The following is a 20,932-nucleotide window of genomic DNA, read 5'->3' as shown; positions in this document are numbered from 1 at the left end:
AATTCTATGCTGCCTCCCCCCCCCCCCCCCCCCTTCCCCTGATGCTACGTGCCTGATGTCGTGATACATTTTTGTATTGTTCATGGTTTGAAATAAACTTCTGGCTCCTCTATATGCATTCTGGGCTATTCGGCAATTATATAATCATTTGCTTGTCATTTTTGTAAGATTTGAATAAATAAGACTATTAAAATTTTGTTATAAATATCGGGATCGATATACAACTGTGAATTGGGAAAGTGAAAGTAGCAGTCGCGCGTTTTCCCTGCATGTACATATCGAATCGATTTACGATCTGGATTATTTTTGATAAGGTAAAAAAAAATAGCCTTTACGTTAATGTGAAAACTCTTTAAAAAATCATTAAAGGCTTTTAAATGAATTCTTAAACGTAAGATTTAACCTTCACTATAGTAACTTGCACTGCTGATACTCTCGAGCTCGAGCTGTAACTTTCATTTTGTCTAAATTTTCATTGTACAAGTTCTTGTCATCTTCAGCAAGAAGGAAACGTATGTCATTTATCTATAAGTACATGTATTTAACATTTAGTATTTAATATATGAATTCTGAATGTTTAGGAATTCACCAAATTCTAAATAATGGAAGATTTAAAGAGAAGGTTGGAGTTCAACAATGTGGCTGTTCAGCGACAAGTAAGAAACTATGTCCCAAATTTCTGCACGTTTGCTTAATATTTTGACCATAGTTGTCCAAACTATGTTTATTGAGACTAGAATAAAACAAGTCTTGATAATCTGTTTTGAAACAACCTCTCTACCTCTTCAGGTTTCATTTAATTGTAATACACAACCAAAAATAGATTTTTACACTGCAGCAGACACGAAAGTACCAGATCATAACGTTGAAAACTTGTGTTAGGTGTCCAAAGTAATTTCAAATTGAGAAAAGAAGGAAAAATTTCCCATCATAAATCTCAATAAGAAGTTTATTTTTGTTCTTGTTAATTTCTCTTAAAAGTTTGTAAAAATAGATGAAGTGTCAAAGCAGAAATCTTGATCATGATTTTCTCCCCTTATATTGATTTCAATTGTACTTCTTTGAAAGGTATGTGTATTTTCGATAGAATTCCTCAAAAAGTGAGGGAAGCAGTAACCTGGGACGGGCTATAACTGATACTGTAATACAAGTATAGACATTCAGATTATTATTGACCATGTTGATCACATCAGAAGAGCGAAGTTTCTCTTTCACATCAGGAGATCTTTCTCATGAAAGAAATTGATCCCTGCCTGACAATGAATGAACTCTCAAGCTGCAACAAAGTTCTGTGTTAATTGTCCATCTGTCCAACTGTCCTCCATGTGACTGATTTGTATCTGTTCTCTAATGTTAATTTTAGAAGAGTTTAACTAATTTGTAAATAATTCTAGATTTATAACATGATTAAGGATGACATGCTTTAAACACTAGCTTATTTAAACTGCTAGAATGAAATAATTTCAGTCTGCGCATAGCACATATATGTTATTATGTATGAGGATGATTTTGGAATTTCTGAAGCCAAAAGGTTAAATTCAATGTTTCTGTCTCTTTCAAGAACTAGTTACTTTTATTGCCACAGCATATTAATGTATATATTCCATATTTTCTCCATACTATGAATACATTTCATCATCTCTTATAACAATAAAATAGGGACCTCCCCCCCCCCCAAAAAAAATAATTTTTTTTTTTAATGTTTCCCTCCAAACATTGCTAATTTTCCAAGTGTTAAGGGTTGTGGTCCCAGTGCCAACAATTGGTGTGAGGGCCCAACACATCTAGCTGTGTTTGTGATAAATAATAGAAACAAATGTCATTGAGTGATGTTGTGACTGTCACACCATACAAAGCTTTATGCAAGCCCCCCTAGAGAGCAGTCAATCTCTTGTTTAGATTGATTGCCATTTCCATTCTATTCAGACAACACCAGACCCACAATCAAAAGTGAAGTTTGACTTGTACAAGGCAGAAACAAAGGCAGATCTACTTTCTGTTGATAGCTTCTTTCTATTGATTGCAGAATCTGCTAGAAACAATGGACATAACCTCACATAGCAGTCATACTTCTTAAATTAATGTGTATGAAGGAATTCCTGATACTGTTAAAGAAGTGACTTATTGATCATAAACTCAAATTCAAAGAGTTCCAATCATTTATCAGAAAATTCAATACTTCTTACAGAAGGAGAACTCTGTTTTGTGACAAATTTGGATACCTGGCCCCGGGGCCATAAAACTTAGATGAGCTTACTTTTGATCTAAGTCTCACTTTTACAAAAGGAACATATGGTGGAAAAGTGAGACTGAGATCAAAAGTGAGCTCGTCTAAGTTTTATGGCCCCGGGCCTGATGTCTGTAAATCTGCTTTCTGTTTTCGGTTGACAAAGAAATACATAAAGATCGATAAAATGGACAGAAAAATCTTTGTTTTTTGTTTTTTTCATTTGTATCAATTACTTTAAAGGATGATAAGATATAAAGTTTGAAATCTTCTGAAATAATACCCGGTATAATTCATTAAAATTTTTCAGCATTCACTGCCTTACAAATCATGCAGACTCTGAGGGAAATCTTATGAATTAAGAATTAAATTAAGAAGGAAGAAAAAAATTTAGAGGAATGAAAACAGTATAATGGTCTACACAAAGAAACTGTACAGCATACATTATTGAAGCTTTTGTTGACCAATACACATCTTATTCATTAAGTTCATTTCACTGCTGTAAAGCTGTAGAGGAAGCACCTGATCTCTCCGGGAGGAATGAAACAATGAAATATTTGTAGCTTTATGCCCTTATTTGTAAAAAAAAAAAAAAAAAGAGAAGGAAATAGCTGATTAATGAGTCTATCTTAAAGTTTTCCTTTCACCAATCATGAAAATTAATTGCCAAAAAAGCAAATAGCTGATTTTGGCCCCTTTCTTAAAGTTTCCTTTTCATCAGTCATAAAAATTAATTGCCAAGAAGAAATTTAGAAATAGACTGAACAATGTTCATAGAGAGAGAAGTGGCCAGTGGCTACTGCTGAACAATTAAGGATGGCATTAGATTGATCAGATGTCTCTGATTCCACAAAGAAGAGCTCCCCCCCAATATCCAATCCTGTCTCTTGTTGTGATAAAGACATTCTCTCACTATGGCAGCTATTTCAATGCAGTGCTATTACTGTGACAATTAATCTTACCACTGGACAGTCCTCTACTGCCACAAATATGGTTGATTATATTCATCAGAGGCATCTTCATAACAGAAGCTCCTATAGCCACAATTATCAAGGGAATCAAGTATAGCTTCTGTACATGGCAATAATTGTTGAAGTACAAATAATCAACAAAGTTGCTCCTTCCCTACAGTCTGAAATTATTTAATGCAACCTTGTAGAAAGATTGTTTTCCTTTAAAATTTACCGATTCGTCATTCAAATACAACCGTCATTCACATGTAAACAAATTTTGATAGATTTGTGAGAGCTCGTCATCATGCATATTTCTTGCCGTGAATCTCAAAAAATGTTGCTGTTACGTTATTGTCCTGATTATCTACCGTACATCTTGATCGTGAAAATTAGTCATCGCAAACCAGTTTATCTTTTGTAAATCGCATAATAAAGTGGTTTTTGTGACGGTCAGACCGGTTCGAATACCGGCGCCAGATAGCTCATTTGGTAGAGCACCTGACTAGAGATTCAGGGGGCCTGGGTTCGAATCCTGGTCTGGTCCGTCATTATTTCTCTCATCCTGTTACATTCAGTGCTGTGACCAACCCCTGGAACTGACAGGTGAACTCCTGCCAGGGGAAGAGACTGGGGTGATCTTCGAGGGCGATGATCATTTAAGGGGGGAGGAATGTGATGGTCAGACCGGTTTGAATACCGGCGCTAGATAGCTCAGTTGGTAGAGCACCGGACTAGAGATTCAGAGGGCCCGGGTTCAAATCCCTGTCTGGTCTGTCATAATTCTCTCATCCCGTTACAAGTGTATAAAGATTTACCTGTTAGCATGCCTGTTCCAGTCAAGGTTTAGTATCAAGGTGTTTTGAATTTAACCATTTATATTTTATTAATATGTAGGCCTATAATTGTATATACATAATCATACAAATAATAGAACTCTCAGCTCTGTCCATTCTAGCCTTTACTTACGATGGTACAAGGAAACGTAGTAAACATAAATCCATTAGATATGGAATACACATCATTTTAGGCACCAATTTAAGGACAAAGAATAAAGGAATACTTAGAATGAGAATGTTAAACAGATGAAGCAATGTATTGGATATTGTGCATACTGCACCATCAGATTCAACGAGTGGAAGTTTTGATCATAGAAATGATGTAACATTAATAATCAAACCTTTTTATGGATGTACAATATTGGATCATTTTCATTTACATTGAAACTGAAATTGTTATAGTCATCTATTCAACACAAGAGTTCTTTTTTTGCTACAGAGCATTTTTCAGCAAAGAGAGAGACATTTAAAACCTTGTTTGCCATGATGAGATTCTCATGAATCTTGTAAATGTTTATGCAAGGTTAGTTTAGAGTATTTTACCTGTTGTACAGAATCTATATATAGATACGTCTTGCTCAAATACTGGTAACCTGTAAACCAACTTTTATTTGCGTGCAAGAAATATTCGCGAGATTGGCGAGGGCCTCTTCTTTGCAAATATTACTTACTGCGAACTAGTCCTTACTGTATGAATGTAATATCAAAACGAATGTGGATAAAGTGTAGACGTGAAAAATAGTTGTCGCAAAAACCAGTTTATCTCCAAAACATTGTGAAATAAAGTCTTCGCTTATAGATAAAAAGTTGCTAATCTGTTTGAATTGAACGATTTTATACAGTTTTTATCATTATTATATTTTTCAATGGATTTGGGGGGGGGGGGGTAAAAGCTGTATCACAATGGTTGGCTCTGATTGTCCTGCCCCGTTCTGTCACCGTGGTTTGTGGAGGGAGCGTTGACATTGATTGGTCCAGGAATCCTCTAAGAGGGGCTTCAGTTTCACTGACTTCTAGCTGCCGATTCTCTGTCTCCTTCCATGTTGAAGCCGACACCAATTTTATTAATGGGCTTCAGAAGAATCTGTTGTTGTTTAAATATGTTTTCTGTTTCATGAGAAGCCATTTGTAATCATTTAGAATTCCCAGATGACTAGAAGAACATGGTTGCATATTTTCTGTCATCTTAGTGCATTGTACTCTGAAGACATCCTCCGTTCTTGCTAGGAATGGCAGTCAGTAAGATGAAAAGGCTGCTATGTCGATGACTGCAATCTGATTTCCTTATTGTATGTTTAAGAGGGTGGAGGTTATGTGTAAAAAAAAAATAAACAAAAAGCCTCAGCAGTTTCTATCATAATTGATTATTCCTTACAGAAGGATGTGATGCAAATTACATGAAAATCCCTAAAAATCTCAGAAATTATTTTTCAACTGTTTAAGTACAAGCGTGTCAGACTTTATTTAACTGGTGCTTTGTTTGCAGCTGTCAGTCATCTAGATTTAGTGTACCCCAATAAATGATTGATATTGAACCCACGGGTCCACAGAAATAGACTGTACATTTCTCATCTAAAGAATAAACTGTGATAATTTATATGCCAGCAATCACAGGAGCTGTGCCATCACTTCCTGTGGGGTGAAGGGCCCGGTGTCCGCATTCCATTACCAGAGCTTTATAGCCGTCACCCTAGCAGTTATTATACTATCAATAATGTATGAGAGTATTCAACATCATCTTTCTGCTTCCTCCCGTGAATTCTTTGTAAATCCTTAACGGTGAATTTAAATCCGCCATCAATTATTCACCACACATCAAAGTGGAGTCTCACACTTCTGTGGTGGCCCCAGAGGGATACTTCCTGATATTAGTAGGGGCTCACGGTGTGTCGGTTATTATATAGGGGACAGTAGAGGAATCTGAAATTCATGCGAAAAGTAAAACATTTCATAAATAATTAATTATCAGAAAATCAGAAAGAAACTATAAATGTCGAAACAATATAGATAGTCCATGCCGAAATAAGCCCAGCATTTTTAGTTTCTTTTAAGACGATCGTGTACGTATACCATCCAAAGTCAGTTAAAGTGCCCCAAAACCAGTTTTCGTTGTCACAAGCGATTTTTGAAAACAAAATTCTCCATCTTTAATTGTTAAGGGGATTAAATTTAATATCTAGGTATGACTGACTTATGAATTAAGATATTACGATGTATTAATCCCATTTACTGTACTAAAATAAAGAATTTATAAGCCAAATTTGATCAAAACCAAATGTCACAAACGAGAGTGGTCGTATTTAGGTACAAAAAAATAATCTAAAAGCACCAATATAGGAAGCAAAGTGATGAATATTATAATGATCAGGGGATAGACTTTACATTTTTTGTCTATAAATTTCTCCCTGTTGGCCGAAGAAAAAAATACAATCCAAAATTTGAGTGTCCCATTTAATGCTGTGAATTACGTTACGATTTTCTTGCATCAATAATGAAATTGTAATAGGCGTTTACCGTGATGTTAAATGGATAAAACTGATCACAAAGTTACAAAGATATGAAAAAAATTATGACTCACTAACAAAAGATACCATTTTTGAAAAAAGAATAACAAATTTCGAAAAATTTCCATATTTACATTAAATTGTGAATTACGTTACGCAATCTTGCAAACAGTTCCTGAATGCTACAAACTTCAACTATCCAGACTGATGTACACACCGATGCCTATCATTGTTACTACATACACAATGCTTCTAACTGCCACAGTTTTATTTCGTATTCTGATTAAAAGTCAAGACTGTGAACTACGTTACAGTGAATTACGTTATGACCGATTTACTTTATATTGTAAAATAATCCTAAAGGGGGGCAAAATCACCATGAATCTTTATTTATTGACACCGCTTAACATACACGCACTTGTAGAAAGAAAGTTTACATGCGGTAACCATTTTGACTACTACAGTTGTGTACGCAATCGTCAGAAGTGTGATTATGCTTATTTGTGACTGACGAAAACTTTTTGGTTTTTAATGATGTTATTGGAATTTTATATTGAGAATGAAGAATAAAGGTTAAACTTTGATATCATAAATATGAAACATTGATTCGTTTGGTGTTTAAATGAGGTATAAGTCTATATTAGAGTGTAACGTAATTTACAACAGTGTAACGTAATTCACGAACAAACATAACTACTGTTTTAATTTAATATAATGACTAGAATGAAATATGCAAAGCTTTAAAAGAAATCCTGGGAACAAAAAAGACCAAAGGTTAGAGAAAACTATCGCAAAAAAGAGGTTATTATGCTGTTATTTCACGGGGGGAGGGGGGGGGGGTTGTGAGTTGTAATAGCCGTGCAGATCATGTTTCTGGGACGCAAGTTTCAAAAACGTCAATTTGGTACCATGTGGCTTGCAAAGAGTGGGTAACTTGTTGTATGAGCTCTGTTCCTTGGCAAGGCAGTGAGGGTAACACCCCTACCAACAGTTTTACAGAAAGCAAGCACTGGAACATATAATTATATTGTTGGTGATTAGGTGAACGCAAGTATCAAGTAGATGCGTGCATGTTGCCACCATGTACGATGGTTTATAGTACACTGTATGTTGAAATAATTATCGAATAAGACCAGGGATATCATATCACAGTTATGATAGGTGGGGAAAAGTCCTTTAAATGCCCGAACAGACAGACAAAACTTGGATTCCTAGTACAGAGAAATAGTGATATTCTTTGCTCTTTGAACGACCCAGTATAGCAGGAAGAGACTAGAAATATGCTTAAATTTTCTGAAATATATGAAGAAAAGTTCAAAGTTTGTGTGATTAACTATTAAAATCTTTTCAATAAGTTAACTTTATTTACTTTTTATTTTTATTTCCATATTGACTCTTACAACTTCGTTTGTGAATTACGTTACGTTGCTTGTTTTATTCTACAGACTTATTTTGAAATATAATTCATTGCCCATTCCCATCAAATTTATATGGACACAAGAAAATATTGCTTTATTATCTGTAAAGTAAGTAGTTATTATGTTCTTTAAGAACATGCAGCTTTTGAATTTCCCTGATATTTAACAAGATATGTGAAATGTGCCATAATCTGATTTGAAACAATCATAACACTTTGGAGATATATTTTATCATTTGCATAGGTATTGCAATATATTTTTTTTATTTCCCATAGTTTCATTTGTAAAAATACTGCTGTTTAATCATAAAAAAACCGTATTGATTTGCACTTTAAAGAATTAATGTGAATTACGTTACAAAGAAGACCAAAAAAAAAATGTCTAAAAAAATATTTCCTCTGAGTTTCAACATAACAAAAACTTAAAAATCTCTTCGTAAAAGGTATACAAATGAAAGCAGATGCATAATTCTCTGTTGAATTTAGTATGTAAGTTTTAAAAAAGAATAAATAAAATAAGTTTCTTATAAGACAACATTTTTTTTACTTTTTACCTTACAGATACTATGTGGTAAATGGACTATTTTAGAATTGATAGTCAATTTTCCATTGAACTATGGTTTTTAATTGGATAGTTACTCTATCTGCATCAAGTATTATTACTTAAAACACTATTTTGAATGCTACAATAAAAATTTATTTTACATTTTGTATAGTATTCCATGAAGTTACGTAATTCACTTCTAAAATTACACTTGATTTGTTAAATATGTCTGAAAAATATAATAACTGATTTTCCAGAGCTCATATATGTGTTTTCTGGTCATTCAGATATTGCTCTATCCAAATTTATACATTTCTTGCGATATCTGTTCTGAGCCGTTTTTTGAAAATTTTTGGGGCACTTTAACTGACTTTGGATGATACGGCACGCTACAGTCCTTTAGGTGGTATGGAACACCTATATGTTGAGATATATTATCTATCGAAATAAACAATAAAATCAAGTAAATTCTTATGAATAAGTTTCCTAACAGCATGATGATTTGATCAGAGGGATCATTACGTATCTGTAAGTCATGAGTTCGAATCCTGCTGGGGATTTAAAATTTTTATATTTTCCAAACATTTTTAAAACGTATACTGTGATTATATATTGCGAAATTTAAATTATTAACCGATTAAAGTATTTTAATTATGATATACTTTAATCCGAATTAATACCAGCAGATGCCCCGGACCACCATAAACAGGATATTTTTTGACTGGCTTTGTTAATAATTTAAAAAGCTGTGTTTTTTTGTAAGATTACAAAACTAATGTTATCAGACTAAGAAGTGCTGGGTGATTGCTGCTTTGCATTATTGATATAGCTAGCCTTTAATTTGTCTTACAAGGAGGCCGCTATCGCTTATATTTCCTTGTTTGTTCTCTAATTGTTTAGCTGCGAATAAACGCACAACAATTCTCTAAATAACTCTTTTCTTTTCTCCCATGTATACATATCCTACTTTGACATTACGTATTTCTGAGAAATTAACTTTCTTAATCTGATAATTTTTCTTCACTGTTTTGAAGTTAGTGTTAATATTCCATTTACATTTTTTTTATTATCAAAGAAACTGGATGGTTTATTGCTAGCGCTCTCGAGCGCTAGCAACTACGTTAGTCCTTTTCACTGGAATACGCATGCTCGACTCCATAGTAGGGGATTCTGGGAATACTGTACTACTGTAGATAAACTGTACCATTTGAATTTCGTTTTATCATCTTCAAGTGAAGTTCTGTGTTTTATCGTTAATGTCAAAAAGTAACAGAAGTTTCGGTCTTATAATGAAAAGTTATTTTCAATATTATAATAAATAACATGTAGCTAGCTTTATCTTAAAATCCTTCAAGCTCGGAAGACAACTTCGGATATGTTTTCCGAGCTTGCAGGAAAGGCCCGAGAAGATACGATTGCTTCAAAACAGTACCAATGATTCCTGAAAAATTTCACCTCGAAATTGAAATTACAGTAGATACATAATGATTAAGGCACAGCCAATGAGCTATGCCATTGCCGATATGAAGCCCACTCTAAATTCACAATTTTAAATTGAGACCCCACTCCAGCACAATTCCAGTACACCACTGTGCCTTCCTATTGTTAATTAATCGATTCAGAAATTTAAACCAATGTTTTAGAAATCTGCTTCTGTGTTTTATGATTGCTACAGCGCTAGCTCACCAATCTTTTTTAAAAGATAAGCTTGTGAAGATATAACGGTAGTAAAATCAGGGTTGAACCCCCCCCCCCCCCCAAGAAAATACCAGCTAGTAGGACTGGCTTGACCCAACTAGTCTTGCCTTATAAACATCTGACAGTCTTTATTTTTATTGATTGTATGCAGATAGATCTATTTGTGACTATTGTTCCCCTGCATTTTTCTTCTTTCGTCGGAGACACACGGACAATTCCCCATTTGCCACAGTATGCGTAAACAGGACTGGTGGTGGATTTTACACTATGTTTCCTGTACAATGTTAAGAAATAAATCGGAAATAAAAATTAGGTCGCAAAATAGAGGCGCGCGGGGGAATCCTTTGGGCATTCCAATTTTCATTCCGGAAAGCGACAGACGTTACTTCCGAATTTGTTCAACAAACTAAAGGCAGATGGTACATGTATAGTCTTCAATCTTGATAAGCTAGATATGTAATAGACTGTAATTTTTTGGCTGTTGTCAAATGTCAACATACTTTTTATTAATTGAATATTATATTATATAGTAATTATATAAAAGAAACATAATACACACAATTCTAAATTTAGTCACGATGTAACCAGTGGTTCATATTTTCATGAAATATGCATTGGAAAAATATGGAGGATTTATGTAAAATTACGATATACAAGAAATTTACTGAAGTTCAAGATTAGAAAATTTTCATGTTTAGTCATGCACATGTACCATAAGCGTTTATAAGCCAATGTCAGTCCAAAATTAATTCTCCAATCCAAAGGTTGTTTCCCTTTGCGGGGTCAACCAAAAGGTCATAAGGGAAAACCCAACAAATTTTTCCTTCTTTACGCAACCAAGTATTTGGTCGTCCTGTGATGAAATCTTTTGGAATTTCATTTAGTCCTTCGATATGTGTGTTGCCCCATTTTGGGGCAATCAAAATATACAACGTTAACGGAAACGGATTTTAAATGTCAAATAACAAAGTTATAAACTTTTAAACTACAAAGGCTACTGTGAGAAATCTATTTTTTCCCAAAGATGGCGTCCAAGGGACACAACTTTTGTAAAGTGTGGATTGGTCTATAGGTGCAGTTGGGTGGATTCCAATTGGAATAAGAAGCCTGGTAGTGTGGCTGGTATATCCGATTTTGAAGGCTACCACTTCTGCAATAATTGTATCAGCAAGCTAACGTGAAAAATCTGATGCAATTAGAGGTTATGATTGATGTAAAAGTAAGCTATTTTAATATGATAATTGTAGAATTGTCATACTAAGACCACTGGGAATCACAAAAACCCACATTTTACCATTTGACGGCATTTATATGTTAGAGAATATACCGGTAACACTAGTTTTGGGTATAATTTTTGTGTGTTTGATCAACTACAGCTGTACTTGTACTGTCAGGCACGTAGCATCGTTGTTGAAAGTGGGGGGGGGGGGGGGGGCAGACTCTTCCAAAAAATCTTGACAAGCAAAAAAACAAAAGGAAATAAGACTTTCCCAAAATCTTCAAAATCCTAATCCGGGGGGGGGGGGGGGGGGGGGGGGGGGGGTGGTTTCTGGCATAGTATATAACTTAAATTTCAATCCTAATTTCCTTTTTTTCATATCAATTTTTTACATCCTCCAAAAAAAGAGGGGGGGGGCAACTCCATGTTAATTTTTTTAATATGTAAATTTTAAAAAAATTAGTTTCTGTGAGAAAAAGTGGCTCCCTCCCCCCTGATGCTACGTGCCTGACTGTTACAATCGATTAATTACCGTCTTTACGCCCCTACAAAAAATTACAATGACATTTTTTTCCTTATAGACTTACACTATCGTGTTTTTGATTTTGACCTGATAAATATTTTTGTCAATAATGTAAGACTGAAAATCTTTTTCGTAATTATCACTTAATCGATAATCTATAATAGACTCTATTTATTGCCAAAAGTAATTGTCAGTCTGTCACCATGGCAACAATCCAAACATTATATGCTCAGTCACGTGAAAAGAAGAATCACAGAAAAAATAAAGAAAAATAGTTTTATTTTTTTGTTGTTGAAAAATTACATATTTAAACAAAGTAACAAAAACAATTTCCAATCAATGTTACGTTGTATGAACATACGACGATCAATTTTTGTTTGGTACCGAGTAATTTCCGGCAGGTCCTGTAAAGTTTCCGGATGACATACGTACGAGGAGTGGACACAGAGTGCTGATGCAGAGATTGTTGTTATCTCTTATTACTGATCTAGTCCGTAAACAAGACACGGACAGTTTATTGGGAGGCCATCTTGTCGTCCCTTATAACCGGAATATCTACTCACATCAAATAGACGCGTCCGTAGAATTCGTCCACGATCAAAGAATCTGCGCATGTTTTCTGTGTACTTGAAATGCAAATCCAGACACAACACGGTATTCTATTCATATAATCCGATGTTTCTGCCCATTTGAGCCATTTGAACTATCGAATGTACAATTAGTTCTGTCCTAAAATCCATCCAAAGCTTGTTAAGTAAATTAAGTGAGAACCCGACGAGCTTTTAGTAGCGGTACATTTAAATAACAATTACATTGTGTTTTCTGATTTTAACAGGTTTAAAGCGTTTGCTAGTTTTCTTGTAAAATTATGACGAACTTTCATATTTTGGCCACGGACAACAAACACACGTACACTAAAGGTATCGATCGCCATTCCGTGGGTACGGCATGACGTCATCGAGGGAACGTCTCCGAGTTTGTTGGGTGCCTGCTTTTGACGGTTCTAGTCGACAGTCTGTTATGTTTGATTCTCAAGATAGATCGTTCTTATCACAGTCATATATATATATAGCATACTTGTTTATTGTAGTACCCAATATTGGCGATATAGCAAACATAAATAGTCAGTCCAAACCTATTTGTAAACTTTGCTATTCGTTTTAGAACTAGGTGTGTTCTATTGTTTAATGCAGCGTCTAAGTAACCCGTTTTTGACCATGGCTGAGAGCATGAGGGCTTTCCCCGTTAAATAAAGTTTTTTCCTGTTGCCATCACTAGATTCACCACTTTAATTAACCATCACTTTTTGGGGAATATTGAGTCATTGCCAACTGAAGTATCTAAATTGAAACGTTTTACGTTTATATTAAATAGCAACCTTGATTCTTGGGCATCAATAATACAAAATTTTTTATGATTATCGAAATCAAGTCTTTTGCGTCTTTCTTGATTTGTTGTCCTTGTCGCCGTCGGAGCTATAACGTTTTCTGTGTGTCGGACAGCTCGTTGTGGAGGGATTCTTTGGAGGAGGTGCTCTTGGTGCTGTTAGTCGCGTGAGAGCAGTCCCTGGAGCGCTGCGGCGGCGTCTCGTGCCCGTCAGTCATGGATGACTTGGTGCCGCCTTTTGAGAAGGTCATGGACGTCTGTATCGTGTACCGCCGACACAGTCCGGTGGACGGGGACAAGTTCTTCATCCGGTACGTGAGGATCCCCCTCTTAGCGCGCACCAACCGGTACTTGGCATAGGTATTCACAGACGATGACGCCATCATGGCGGAGTTTACGTACCGGAAGGAGCGGCCATTTTCTGTCATCATCATACAACGACAGAACGATCGAATGCACGTGTGACGGAAGCGCTGTCCCAGCGCACAGTACAAAATGAAGTTGACACAACTGTTTAATGTCACCATGAAATTTCGGAATGTGGAAAGAATTTTCCAACCAGTGGATTTCTCAACAGTGTTTATGTCAATGGCCCACGCCATATTGTATATTAGCGCGGGAATTTGGCATATGATAAACACGATGATGATGGAGACGAGCATCATTGTCACGTTATTCTCACGTGACTGCCTGACGTTCATGTCTTTTCGCTGAATCTGTGATTGTCGGACAGCTAGGATCAGAAAAATGTTAAGCACCGTCAGTGATGTCAAGGGCACTATGAACATTACTAGGAGATAAAGCCAGAGGAAATAAACCTGCTTGTAGTCGTCGTTTTTTCCAAATTCGGTGGGCTCGAAAGATAATGTTGACCGGTTATTGCTTGACTGATCAAATTTCAAGCGATATTCAAACCAGCGACTCGCGTTAAAAAGAATGGACACAACCGATACTGCTACTATGACGACGCGTGCGCGTGCAACCGTGCACATCCGAACGGCTTGCAGTGGGTGGCAGACAGCTATGTAACGTTCCACAGTGAAGGAAACTGTTAGCCACAGAGTGGACATTTGAGCAGTCAGAGCCAGAGGATACCCAATTACCACAACATACGGCATCACGTTATCTTCAAACCAAGACGACAAAGTGGGCAGCGTCATCAGAAGTAAGGTACAGAGAATCACCGCGGTGTCCCAGATGGCGAGAGCAAGGAGGTAGCAATTGGTCGATGTGTGCATGGATTTCCTGGTCAGTACCACCATGGACAGCCCGTTACCGACCATCCCAAGACAGATGATGACGAGGGCGACGTACCCCATCACCGCTATCTTTACGTAGTCGGCAATTCCCGGCGGCGGGGGATTCCCCGTGCTAACACCAGGCATTGTGGTGTACAGGATTGTAATGTTCTCCATCGGATTCAGATCCTTGTACTCCATCACGTGGCTGTTCTGTCCAAACGTTCCTGTTTCGTCCATCAGAGCGACGCAGATGTGAAGGTCATTGTGGTGAATTCGTCGGTATGTAGAAGATTAGTGAAGGCGTGCTTCAGAGGTAGATCTTTACCGGTGGTTGAGAAGATTCAGCGAACTGAAAAAGACAACACAGGGTTTTGATGAAGATGTAATAGACATTTTATATGTCGTGAAGAATTGACCAAAAATGGAAACAATCACAGCCAATGACTACATGAACATTATTAAAGTCGCACATGTGTTTAGGTATCAAGCGAATTCTGTTGTAAATTGCTGATATATAGACCCATTTATACCTGCCCTCGATGAAAAAGAAACTTAGAATTTACCATAAAAATATGAAATTTTATGCCCGTGTTAAAGTTCGAAATTCTCTAAGTACATAGATTTAGTTCAGTGATAAATACTTTTAGAGTCTTTCTTTTCAAAAGGAGTGAAATTGTCATCTTCGTTTATTTCCAATGCGCCCTGCAAGTAGCCTTGTTTGGTTGACGTCAACTTTATTAGAAGACTTTTTGACAGTTTCTCTTTATAAAACCGTGTACGTATGTGTCTATCGTATATTGTTAATCTGAACGGCAGTAGCTGAGATTGTATCTGATCCGAGAAGACACAAACCAAGTGTCTTTAGTTTGGTTCCTTTGTCGCATTTTGCGGCAGCCTATATTAAAGCCAATAGGAAATGACGGCGCGATTAGTAAGATTGCTGAGACGTTCAACAATAAGAAGTTCGTGCAGTCACCGGACGGGGGTTGATTACTACCAGTCAGTCAAGCTTCTTTTTTTTTTTTAAACAAAATCCACATCCGTTTGGATTTGGAATTCATACGCATACGTTACTTATTGGTCTAACAAACCACACTCTATATATTACGTATATTATTTGGTATTTCATGATGAAAAAATTGGAAGACTCTATGAAATTGATTCTAAATTACCTATAACCCAAGCGTTCGTATGGAAAAGGACAAGAAGGGAAAAAAACCAACCATTAGCGAACAGGGTAAACGTGCTGTGTTCCTCGCCGCCGCCATTCAAACAAGACATATGGCATAACGAAAAGAGAAGATGAGAAATTTCATGGCTAATTAAGCCAGAATTAGTCGGTCATCTGTCGCTACTCTGTGTAGAGGCATTGATCACCAATACACACGAGGCGCGGGCAATCGCCATGTTCAAACTCTTGTCTTGGCATCAAGTCGTTTGGTTTGAGACTATGGTTAAACCATTATATCTGATGCAGGGAATATTTAGACAGAGCCCATCATGTTTTGTACAGATTGGCATTTATTAATACTTTTTTGTTTGTTTCAGAGATATTACGTAGCATTTGGGTTTTAAGATTGATTTGGAAAAATAGGTTTGAAATCTTCCGCCACTTTTCCAGAGAAGAGGGAAAATGTTTTTTGAAGAATAATTTGTCATTACAGTAATTAAAATTCGCACATATCTCCCATACCTTTCCAGGACGTTTTCGAAATAATTTATAGAAGTCTTCGTACTGAGGAAATAATCCTAACACCCCTTCCCCTCCTCGAAGTTTAGAAATTTGGACATTTGGACATTTGCAAAGAAAAGTCTTTAGTTTGTTTTTAAATTTCAAAACATTTTTACTTGCCTCTCAAATATATATTATTGAACGGCCTTGATTGCAACTGATTTTGTGAGAAGCTGATTGATGTGAACCAATCAGAATATCAAAAAGTGGGCTGTCGAGATGTCTATACGTGTCACGTGATTATGATTTCACAGCAGAAGCAGAAGGTTGCAATGACAGAAGCGGCCTTAAGATTCAAATTGTAAAGCTAAAATATTTGGAATTAATACATGTAGTTCATAGCAAAAAAAAAACAAAACAAAAATCATGTCTATAAACTTGTGGTAGCTCTGACGGTTAAGTTGTTGACCGGCCACCCGATCTCCTTAAAGCTTAGAAAAGGCCAAATTCTACCTTGATATTCGAATAGAGCACATTATAAATGGATACTTTGATATATATTAGTTGTAAAGTGTCGGATGTACCTTTTGTATATTTATTCTCCGTAAATATACTCTCACAGTGTACTGTTTGATACCGGTCTATATTAAGAGAATAAAATCATTTAACACTACCTACAAAGCAGATTTCGAATACTAGTATTCTAAAACTCTTTGTACGTTTATTTTAGAAAAAGATACTTTCGGTTCGAACACAAGTGTAAGGTGAAATAATGAGAAAGGGCGCTTGCCTCTTCATGTAATTGTGTAGCTGATTTGCAACAACTTCATTGGATGCAACATGTTAGCATTGTTGATCCAAGTTACAAATTCAAATTTTTCAAATATGTTAGCGTACCAACATCCATATATTGTCAAATCGACAGTTTTAAGTGAACTGTTTGAATGTTAATAAACACAATATGACCTTTGAAAATTTATATGTAAATTACATCCACAAATTAAACCATACGCTATTATAGATTTGACATATAAGGCCATGATAAATAATATAAGTTTTATGTTTCTCAATTCTTTGGAAAATCACCCCAGTCCTCAATATAAAAAATTATTAGCAAAATATTACTGTTATATTGGATATAAACTGTTGCTTGTTGCTGGTCTATTTTCAAGTATTGTGTTAAACGGTATTCCGGAATTGTGAAATACTGACTTGCGCAATATTCATGTATAGAATTTCAAATCACATAGAACGTAAAAAATTATTTGGTTTAAAACTCCTCTGTAAAATATAAAGCAACAGGTGATGACGAAACTCAAGAAAGTTTTTGTGGTTTTACATTTTTTTTTTAGAAACCCACTCACCCAGGGACGTAAAACAAAGAATCGATACACTTTGACCTAAATGAAGATTCACCTTTTTTTATGAAAAAAATAAAGTAAAAATAAACGTGTTTGCACTATATATCCGTTAAATGGATGTGATTTATTAAATTATTCAGTAAGCACATTATTATTAATCAACTTCAGATAAAGAAAAAAAACTATCTCCCACTGACACGCTAATCATTAGGGGAACAGTAACCCGCTTCCAGAACCAACAAAGCTTACTTATCGCTACTAATTGATGCTAAGAACTTCCCTGTGCTGATCAGACAATGCATTCATTTATATTTTCTCTGCTCTGTCGGTGATATTTACGTAACTGGATTTATTTGCACGTTGCCGCAATAATTTTTGAAATGTGTGGGGCGTTTTATCGCAAACTGAAATGAGGACTCCCGCAGTCACTGAACACAATTATGAATAATAGTAATGCGACATGCACAGGGGATTAGCGGATGCGTGTCCCTCTTTGTTGATACAGGGATGTTCTATTCAATATTGTATCGTTTAGTTTTGGATTTCGATGGTGAAATAAATCTCCAAGGGTTCAAAACATGATAGATCCCGGTACTGTAATAAAAAGGCCCCCAGCTGTGATCCCAGTATATGCAACGATTCAACGACTTCTAAAGAAATAAGGCATTGTCATTTTTATTTTAAATGAAGCCCCTAATTAAATATGAAAAATGAATTAAATATGAAATTGGCATAAAACTAGAAATTTAAAAAAAAGCAAACGATCAGTAAATCAATAAAAAGTGGCACATTTTATATTTTAATTTTTTTTGGGGTTAGCGTATATGCAATAATTTTAAATTGATATATTGTAAATTAATACATTTACACCAAGGAAATTAATTCAAATTCTACAACACAACAAATGATTATCAAAACTTCATAATTTGAAGACAGTACAATAAGATTAGATTCAGCTTTCTGTAACTGGTGGCAAAATGTTTAAAATGAACAGTCGCATTCCCGTTGTCTCTATTAAAAGTTTCCTTAACAACTGTCTACTTGTGGGCCATTAATTGAAATAAGATAGAATACTATTGCAATCTATTTGATAATTTTTTTTTAAAGTCGAAAATATTGCAAAAGACTGATGGGCACGAAAAAATAGAGTTTGCAATGAAAAAAAATCACACAACTATACAACTTACCGGAGAGGTTCTCGTTACATAAGCTCACTGTCTCAGTACTTAAATAGAAATAATAAGTTGACTAGATACGTCTCTAGTTATAGTATTTCCCTGTCCAATAGAGATTGTTTTTCACACACGTGTAATCAGTGGTTGGCGCGCTTTCCGCGACTGTTACAACCGTGACTTCGCAGCGAAGCTGGGTAAAGCGACTTCTTATAGTCTCGCTATTGATTGACAGGTAGGTTTTTCTGTTTACAAACGTGTGCAGATCTGATTATCTTTTCCCCTGCATTTTGTACATCACTGATTTTTCGAGCTGTTAAAAAGCTTATTGGCCTTATACTGCATGTGCACGTCTGCGACAATTTCAATTTGTGCATGCCTTAGTAAGAGGTAGACCATAGATGGAAACAACAGGATATAACTACAGACTATAGATACCATAGCCATAGTCGTCTGGCTAAAATATGGGGGATATAGCCCCTCCCTATCTTTTCCCTCCATTATTTTTTATAGTGCCATACAATAAGAAATACCCTCGCAAGAAAATACCCGTCATTGGTGCATGCAGGTCTATGTACTGGCATTGTAAAGTTTATCGTTAGTGATGTGGGCTTACGTTTGAATTGTTCGTGTGCGGTGTGTTGAGTTGGACAGATACTATACGATTGAATAACAAATAGAAGTACACCTTGCGGTGAGATTTGAATTACATGTAATTTAAACAAGCAGTTTGACATTTATTTCTTCAATATCAAATCATATTCTGGTAGTTTGACAAATATTTTCTTGATAAGCTATCAATATTCTCTTTCATAAGTGAACACGTCATTGTATATTTAATTTCAATGAAAAATAACTTTGTTCTAAAGTGTTGATTAAGCATTATGCAGAAATGATATACATACAATTTTATAAAAAAAAAAGTTTAATTTATTTTGCTGTTGTTTAAATGTAATCTGCTTCTTTATCTTGAATTTGTAATGTAAAGGGTTGAGTTCTATAATAAAACTATTATTATTTTATTCATGTTGACATGGTTACATGTATATAAGGGTTAAAGTCTATTATCTTATTTATGTTGACTTGGTAAAATAAGGGTTGAAGTCTATTATTTTATGTATGTTGACTTGGTATTGTAAGGATTGAAGTTTATTATTTTATTTTATTGACTTTGTAATGTAAGGGTTGAATCTACTATTTTATTAATGTTAACTTGTTAATGAAAGGGTTAGGCCTATTGTATTTATTTTGACTTGGTAATCAAAGGGTTGAGAAAAGCCCTTTTATTTTATCTTTGATTTTGTAATGTAAGGGTTGAAGTCAATTATATTTGTGTTGACTTGGAAATGTAAGGGTTGACATTAGACCAATTATTTTATCTATGATTTTGTAATATAAGGATTGAAGTCTATTTATGTTGACTTGGTAATATAAGGGTTGAGGTCTAATATTTTATTTATGTTGATTTGGTAATGTAAGGGTTGAAGTCTATTATCTTATTTATGTTGACTTGGTAATGTAAGGGTTGAAGTCTTTTTTTTAATTATGTTGACTTGGTAATGTAAGGGTTGAAGTCTATTATTTTGTCTATGTCGACTTGGTAATGTAAAGGGTTTAAGTCTATTATTCTATTTCTGTTGACTTGGTTACATGTATGTAAGGGTTGAAGTCTATTATTTTATTAATGTTGACTTGGTATTTAAGGGTAAAGGCCAATCATTGTATTTATGTAAACTTGGTTATGTAAAGGGTTGAGGCCTATTTTTTAATCTATGTTGACTGGGTAAATTGTAAGGGTTGATATTAGACCTATTATTTTATCAATGATTTCGTAATATAAGGGTTAAAGTCTATTATTTTTTAATGTTAACTTGGTAATGTAAGGTTGAGACCTATCATTTTATTAATGTTGACTTGGTAATGTAAGGGTTGAGGCCTTTTCTTTTGTCCATGTTGACATAGTAATTTAAGGGTTGAGGCTTATTATATTATTTATTGTTCATCGGTGCTAATGCAACATTTTTGGTGATTTTAATGCTCAATTGTTGAATCAAAACTTGCTAGCTGTTCATGTATGGGCTTAAACCCAGCAATCTTTATCCTCACATGCACAGAACAAACTCTGTTATAAACTCCCCAATTATGTTTGAGAAAGCAACCACCCTATTGTGTATGTGAA

The 20,932-nt window shown here is 35.2% G+C and overlaps 2 protein-coding genes across 2 annotated transcripts in view; one reads left to right on the top strand and one right to left on the bottom strand.

The window, feature by feature from the left end:
- Positions 1-227: 227 nt before the first annotated feature.
- Positions 228-20,932, top strand: part of LOC105347554 (focadhesin) — a 125,061-nt gene continuing 104,356 nt past the window's right edge. Inside the window, exons 1-2 of the mRNA XM_034467150.2 lie at positions 228-314; positions 582-656. Of these exons, the coding sequence (XP_034323041.2) occupies positions 603-656 (54 nt within the window). The 5' untranslated portion in view covers positions 228-314; positions 582-602. The remainder of the gene's footprint in view (positions 315-581; positions 657-20,932) is intronic.
- On the bottom strand, positions 12,184-18,951 carry LOC105347541 (FMRFamide receptor). Its single transcript, XM_011456677.4, has 2 exons — positions 18,769-18,951; positions 12,184-14,897 (listed from the first exon to the last, which is right to left on the bottom strand). The coding sequence occupies exon 2, from the start codon at positions 14,783-14,785 to the stop codon at positions 13,397-13,399; it is 1,389 nt and encodes a 462-aa protein (XP_011454979.3). The 5' UTR covers positions 14,786-14,897; positions 18,769-18,951; the 3' UTR covers positions 12,184-13,396.

This window comes from Magallana gigas, chromosome 6 (genome assembly GCF_963853765.1).
Source record: "Magallana gigas chromosome 6, xbMagGiga1.1, whole genome shotgun sequence".
NCBI lineage: Eukaryota > Metazoa > Mollusca > Bivalvia > Ostreida > Ostreidae > Magallana > Magallana gigas.
The sequence above is the reverse complement of the archived record's forward strand: the minus strand, read 5'-3'. Positions and strand labels throughout refer to the sequence as shown.

What these genes read in the sequence shown, in the direction of transcription:
- LOC105347541 (XM_011456677.4), bottom strand. Translation starts at nt 14,785, where the DNA reads ATGGACGAAACAGGAACGTTTGGACAGAACAGCCACGTGATGGAGTAC.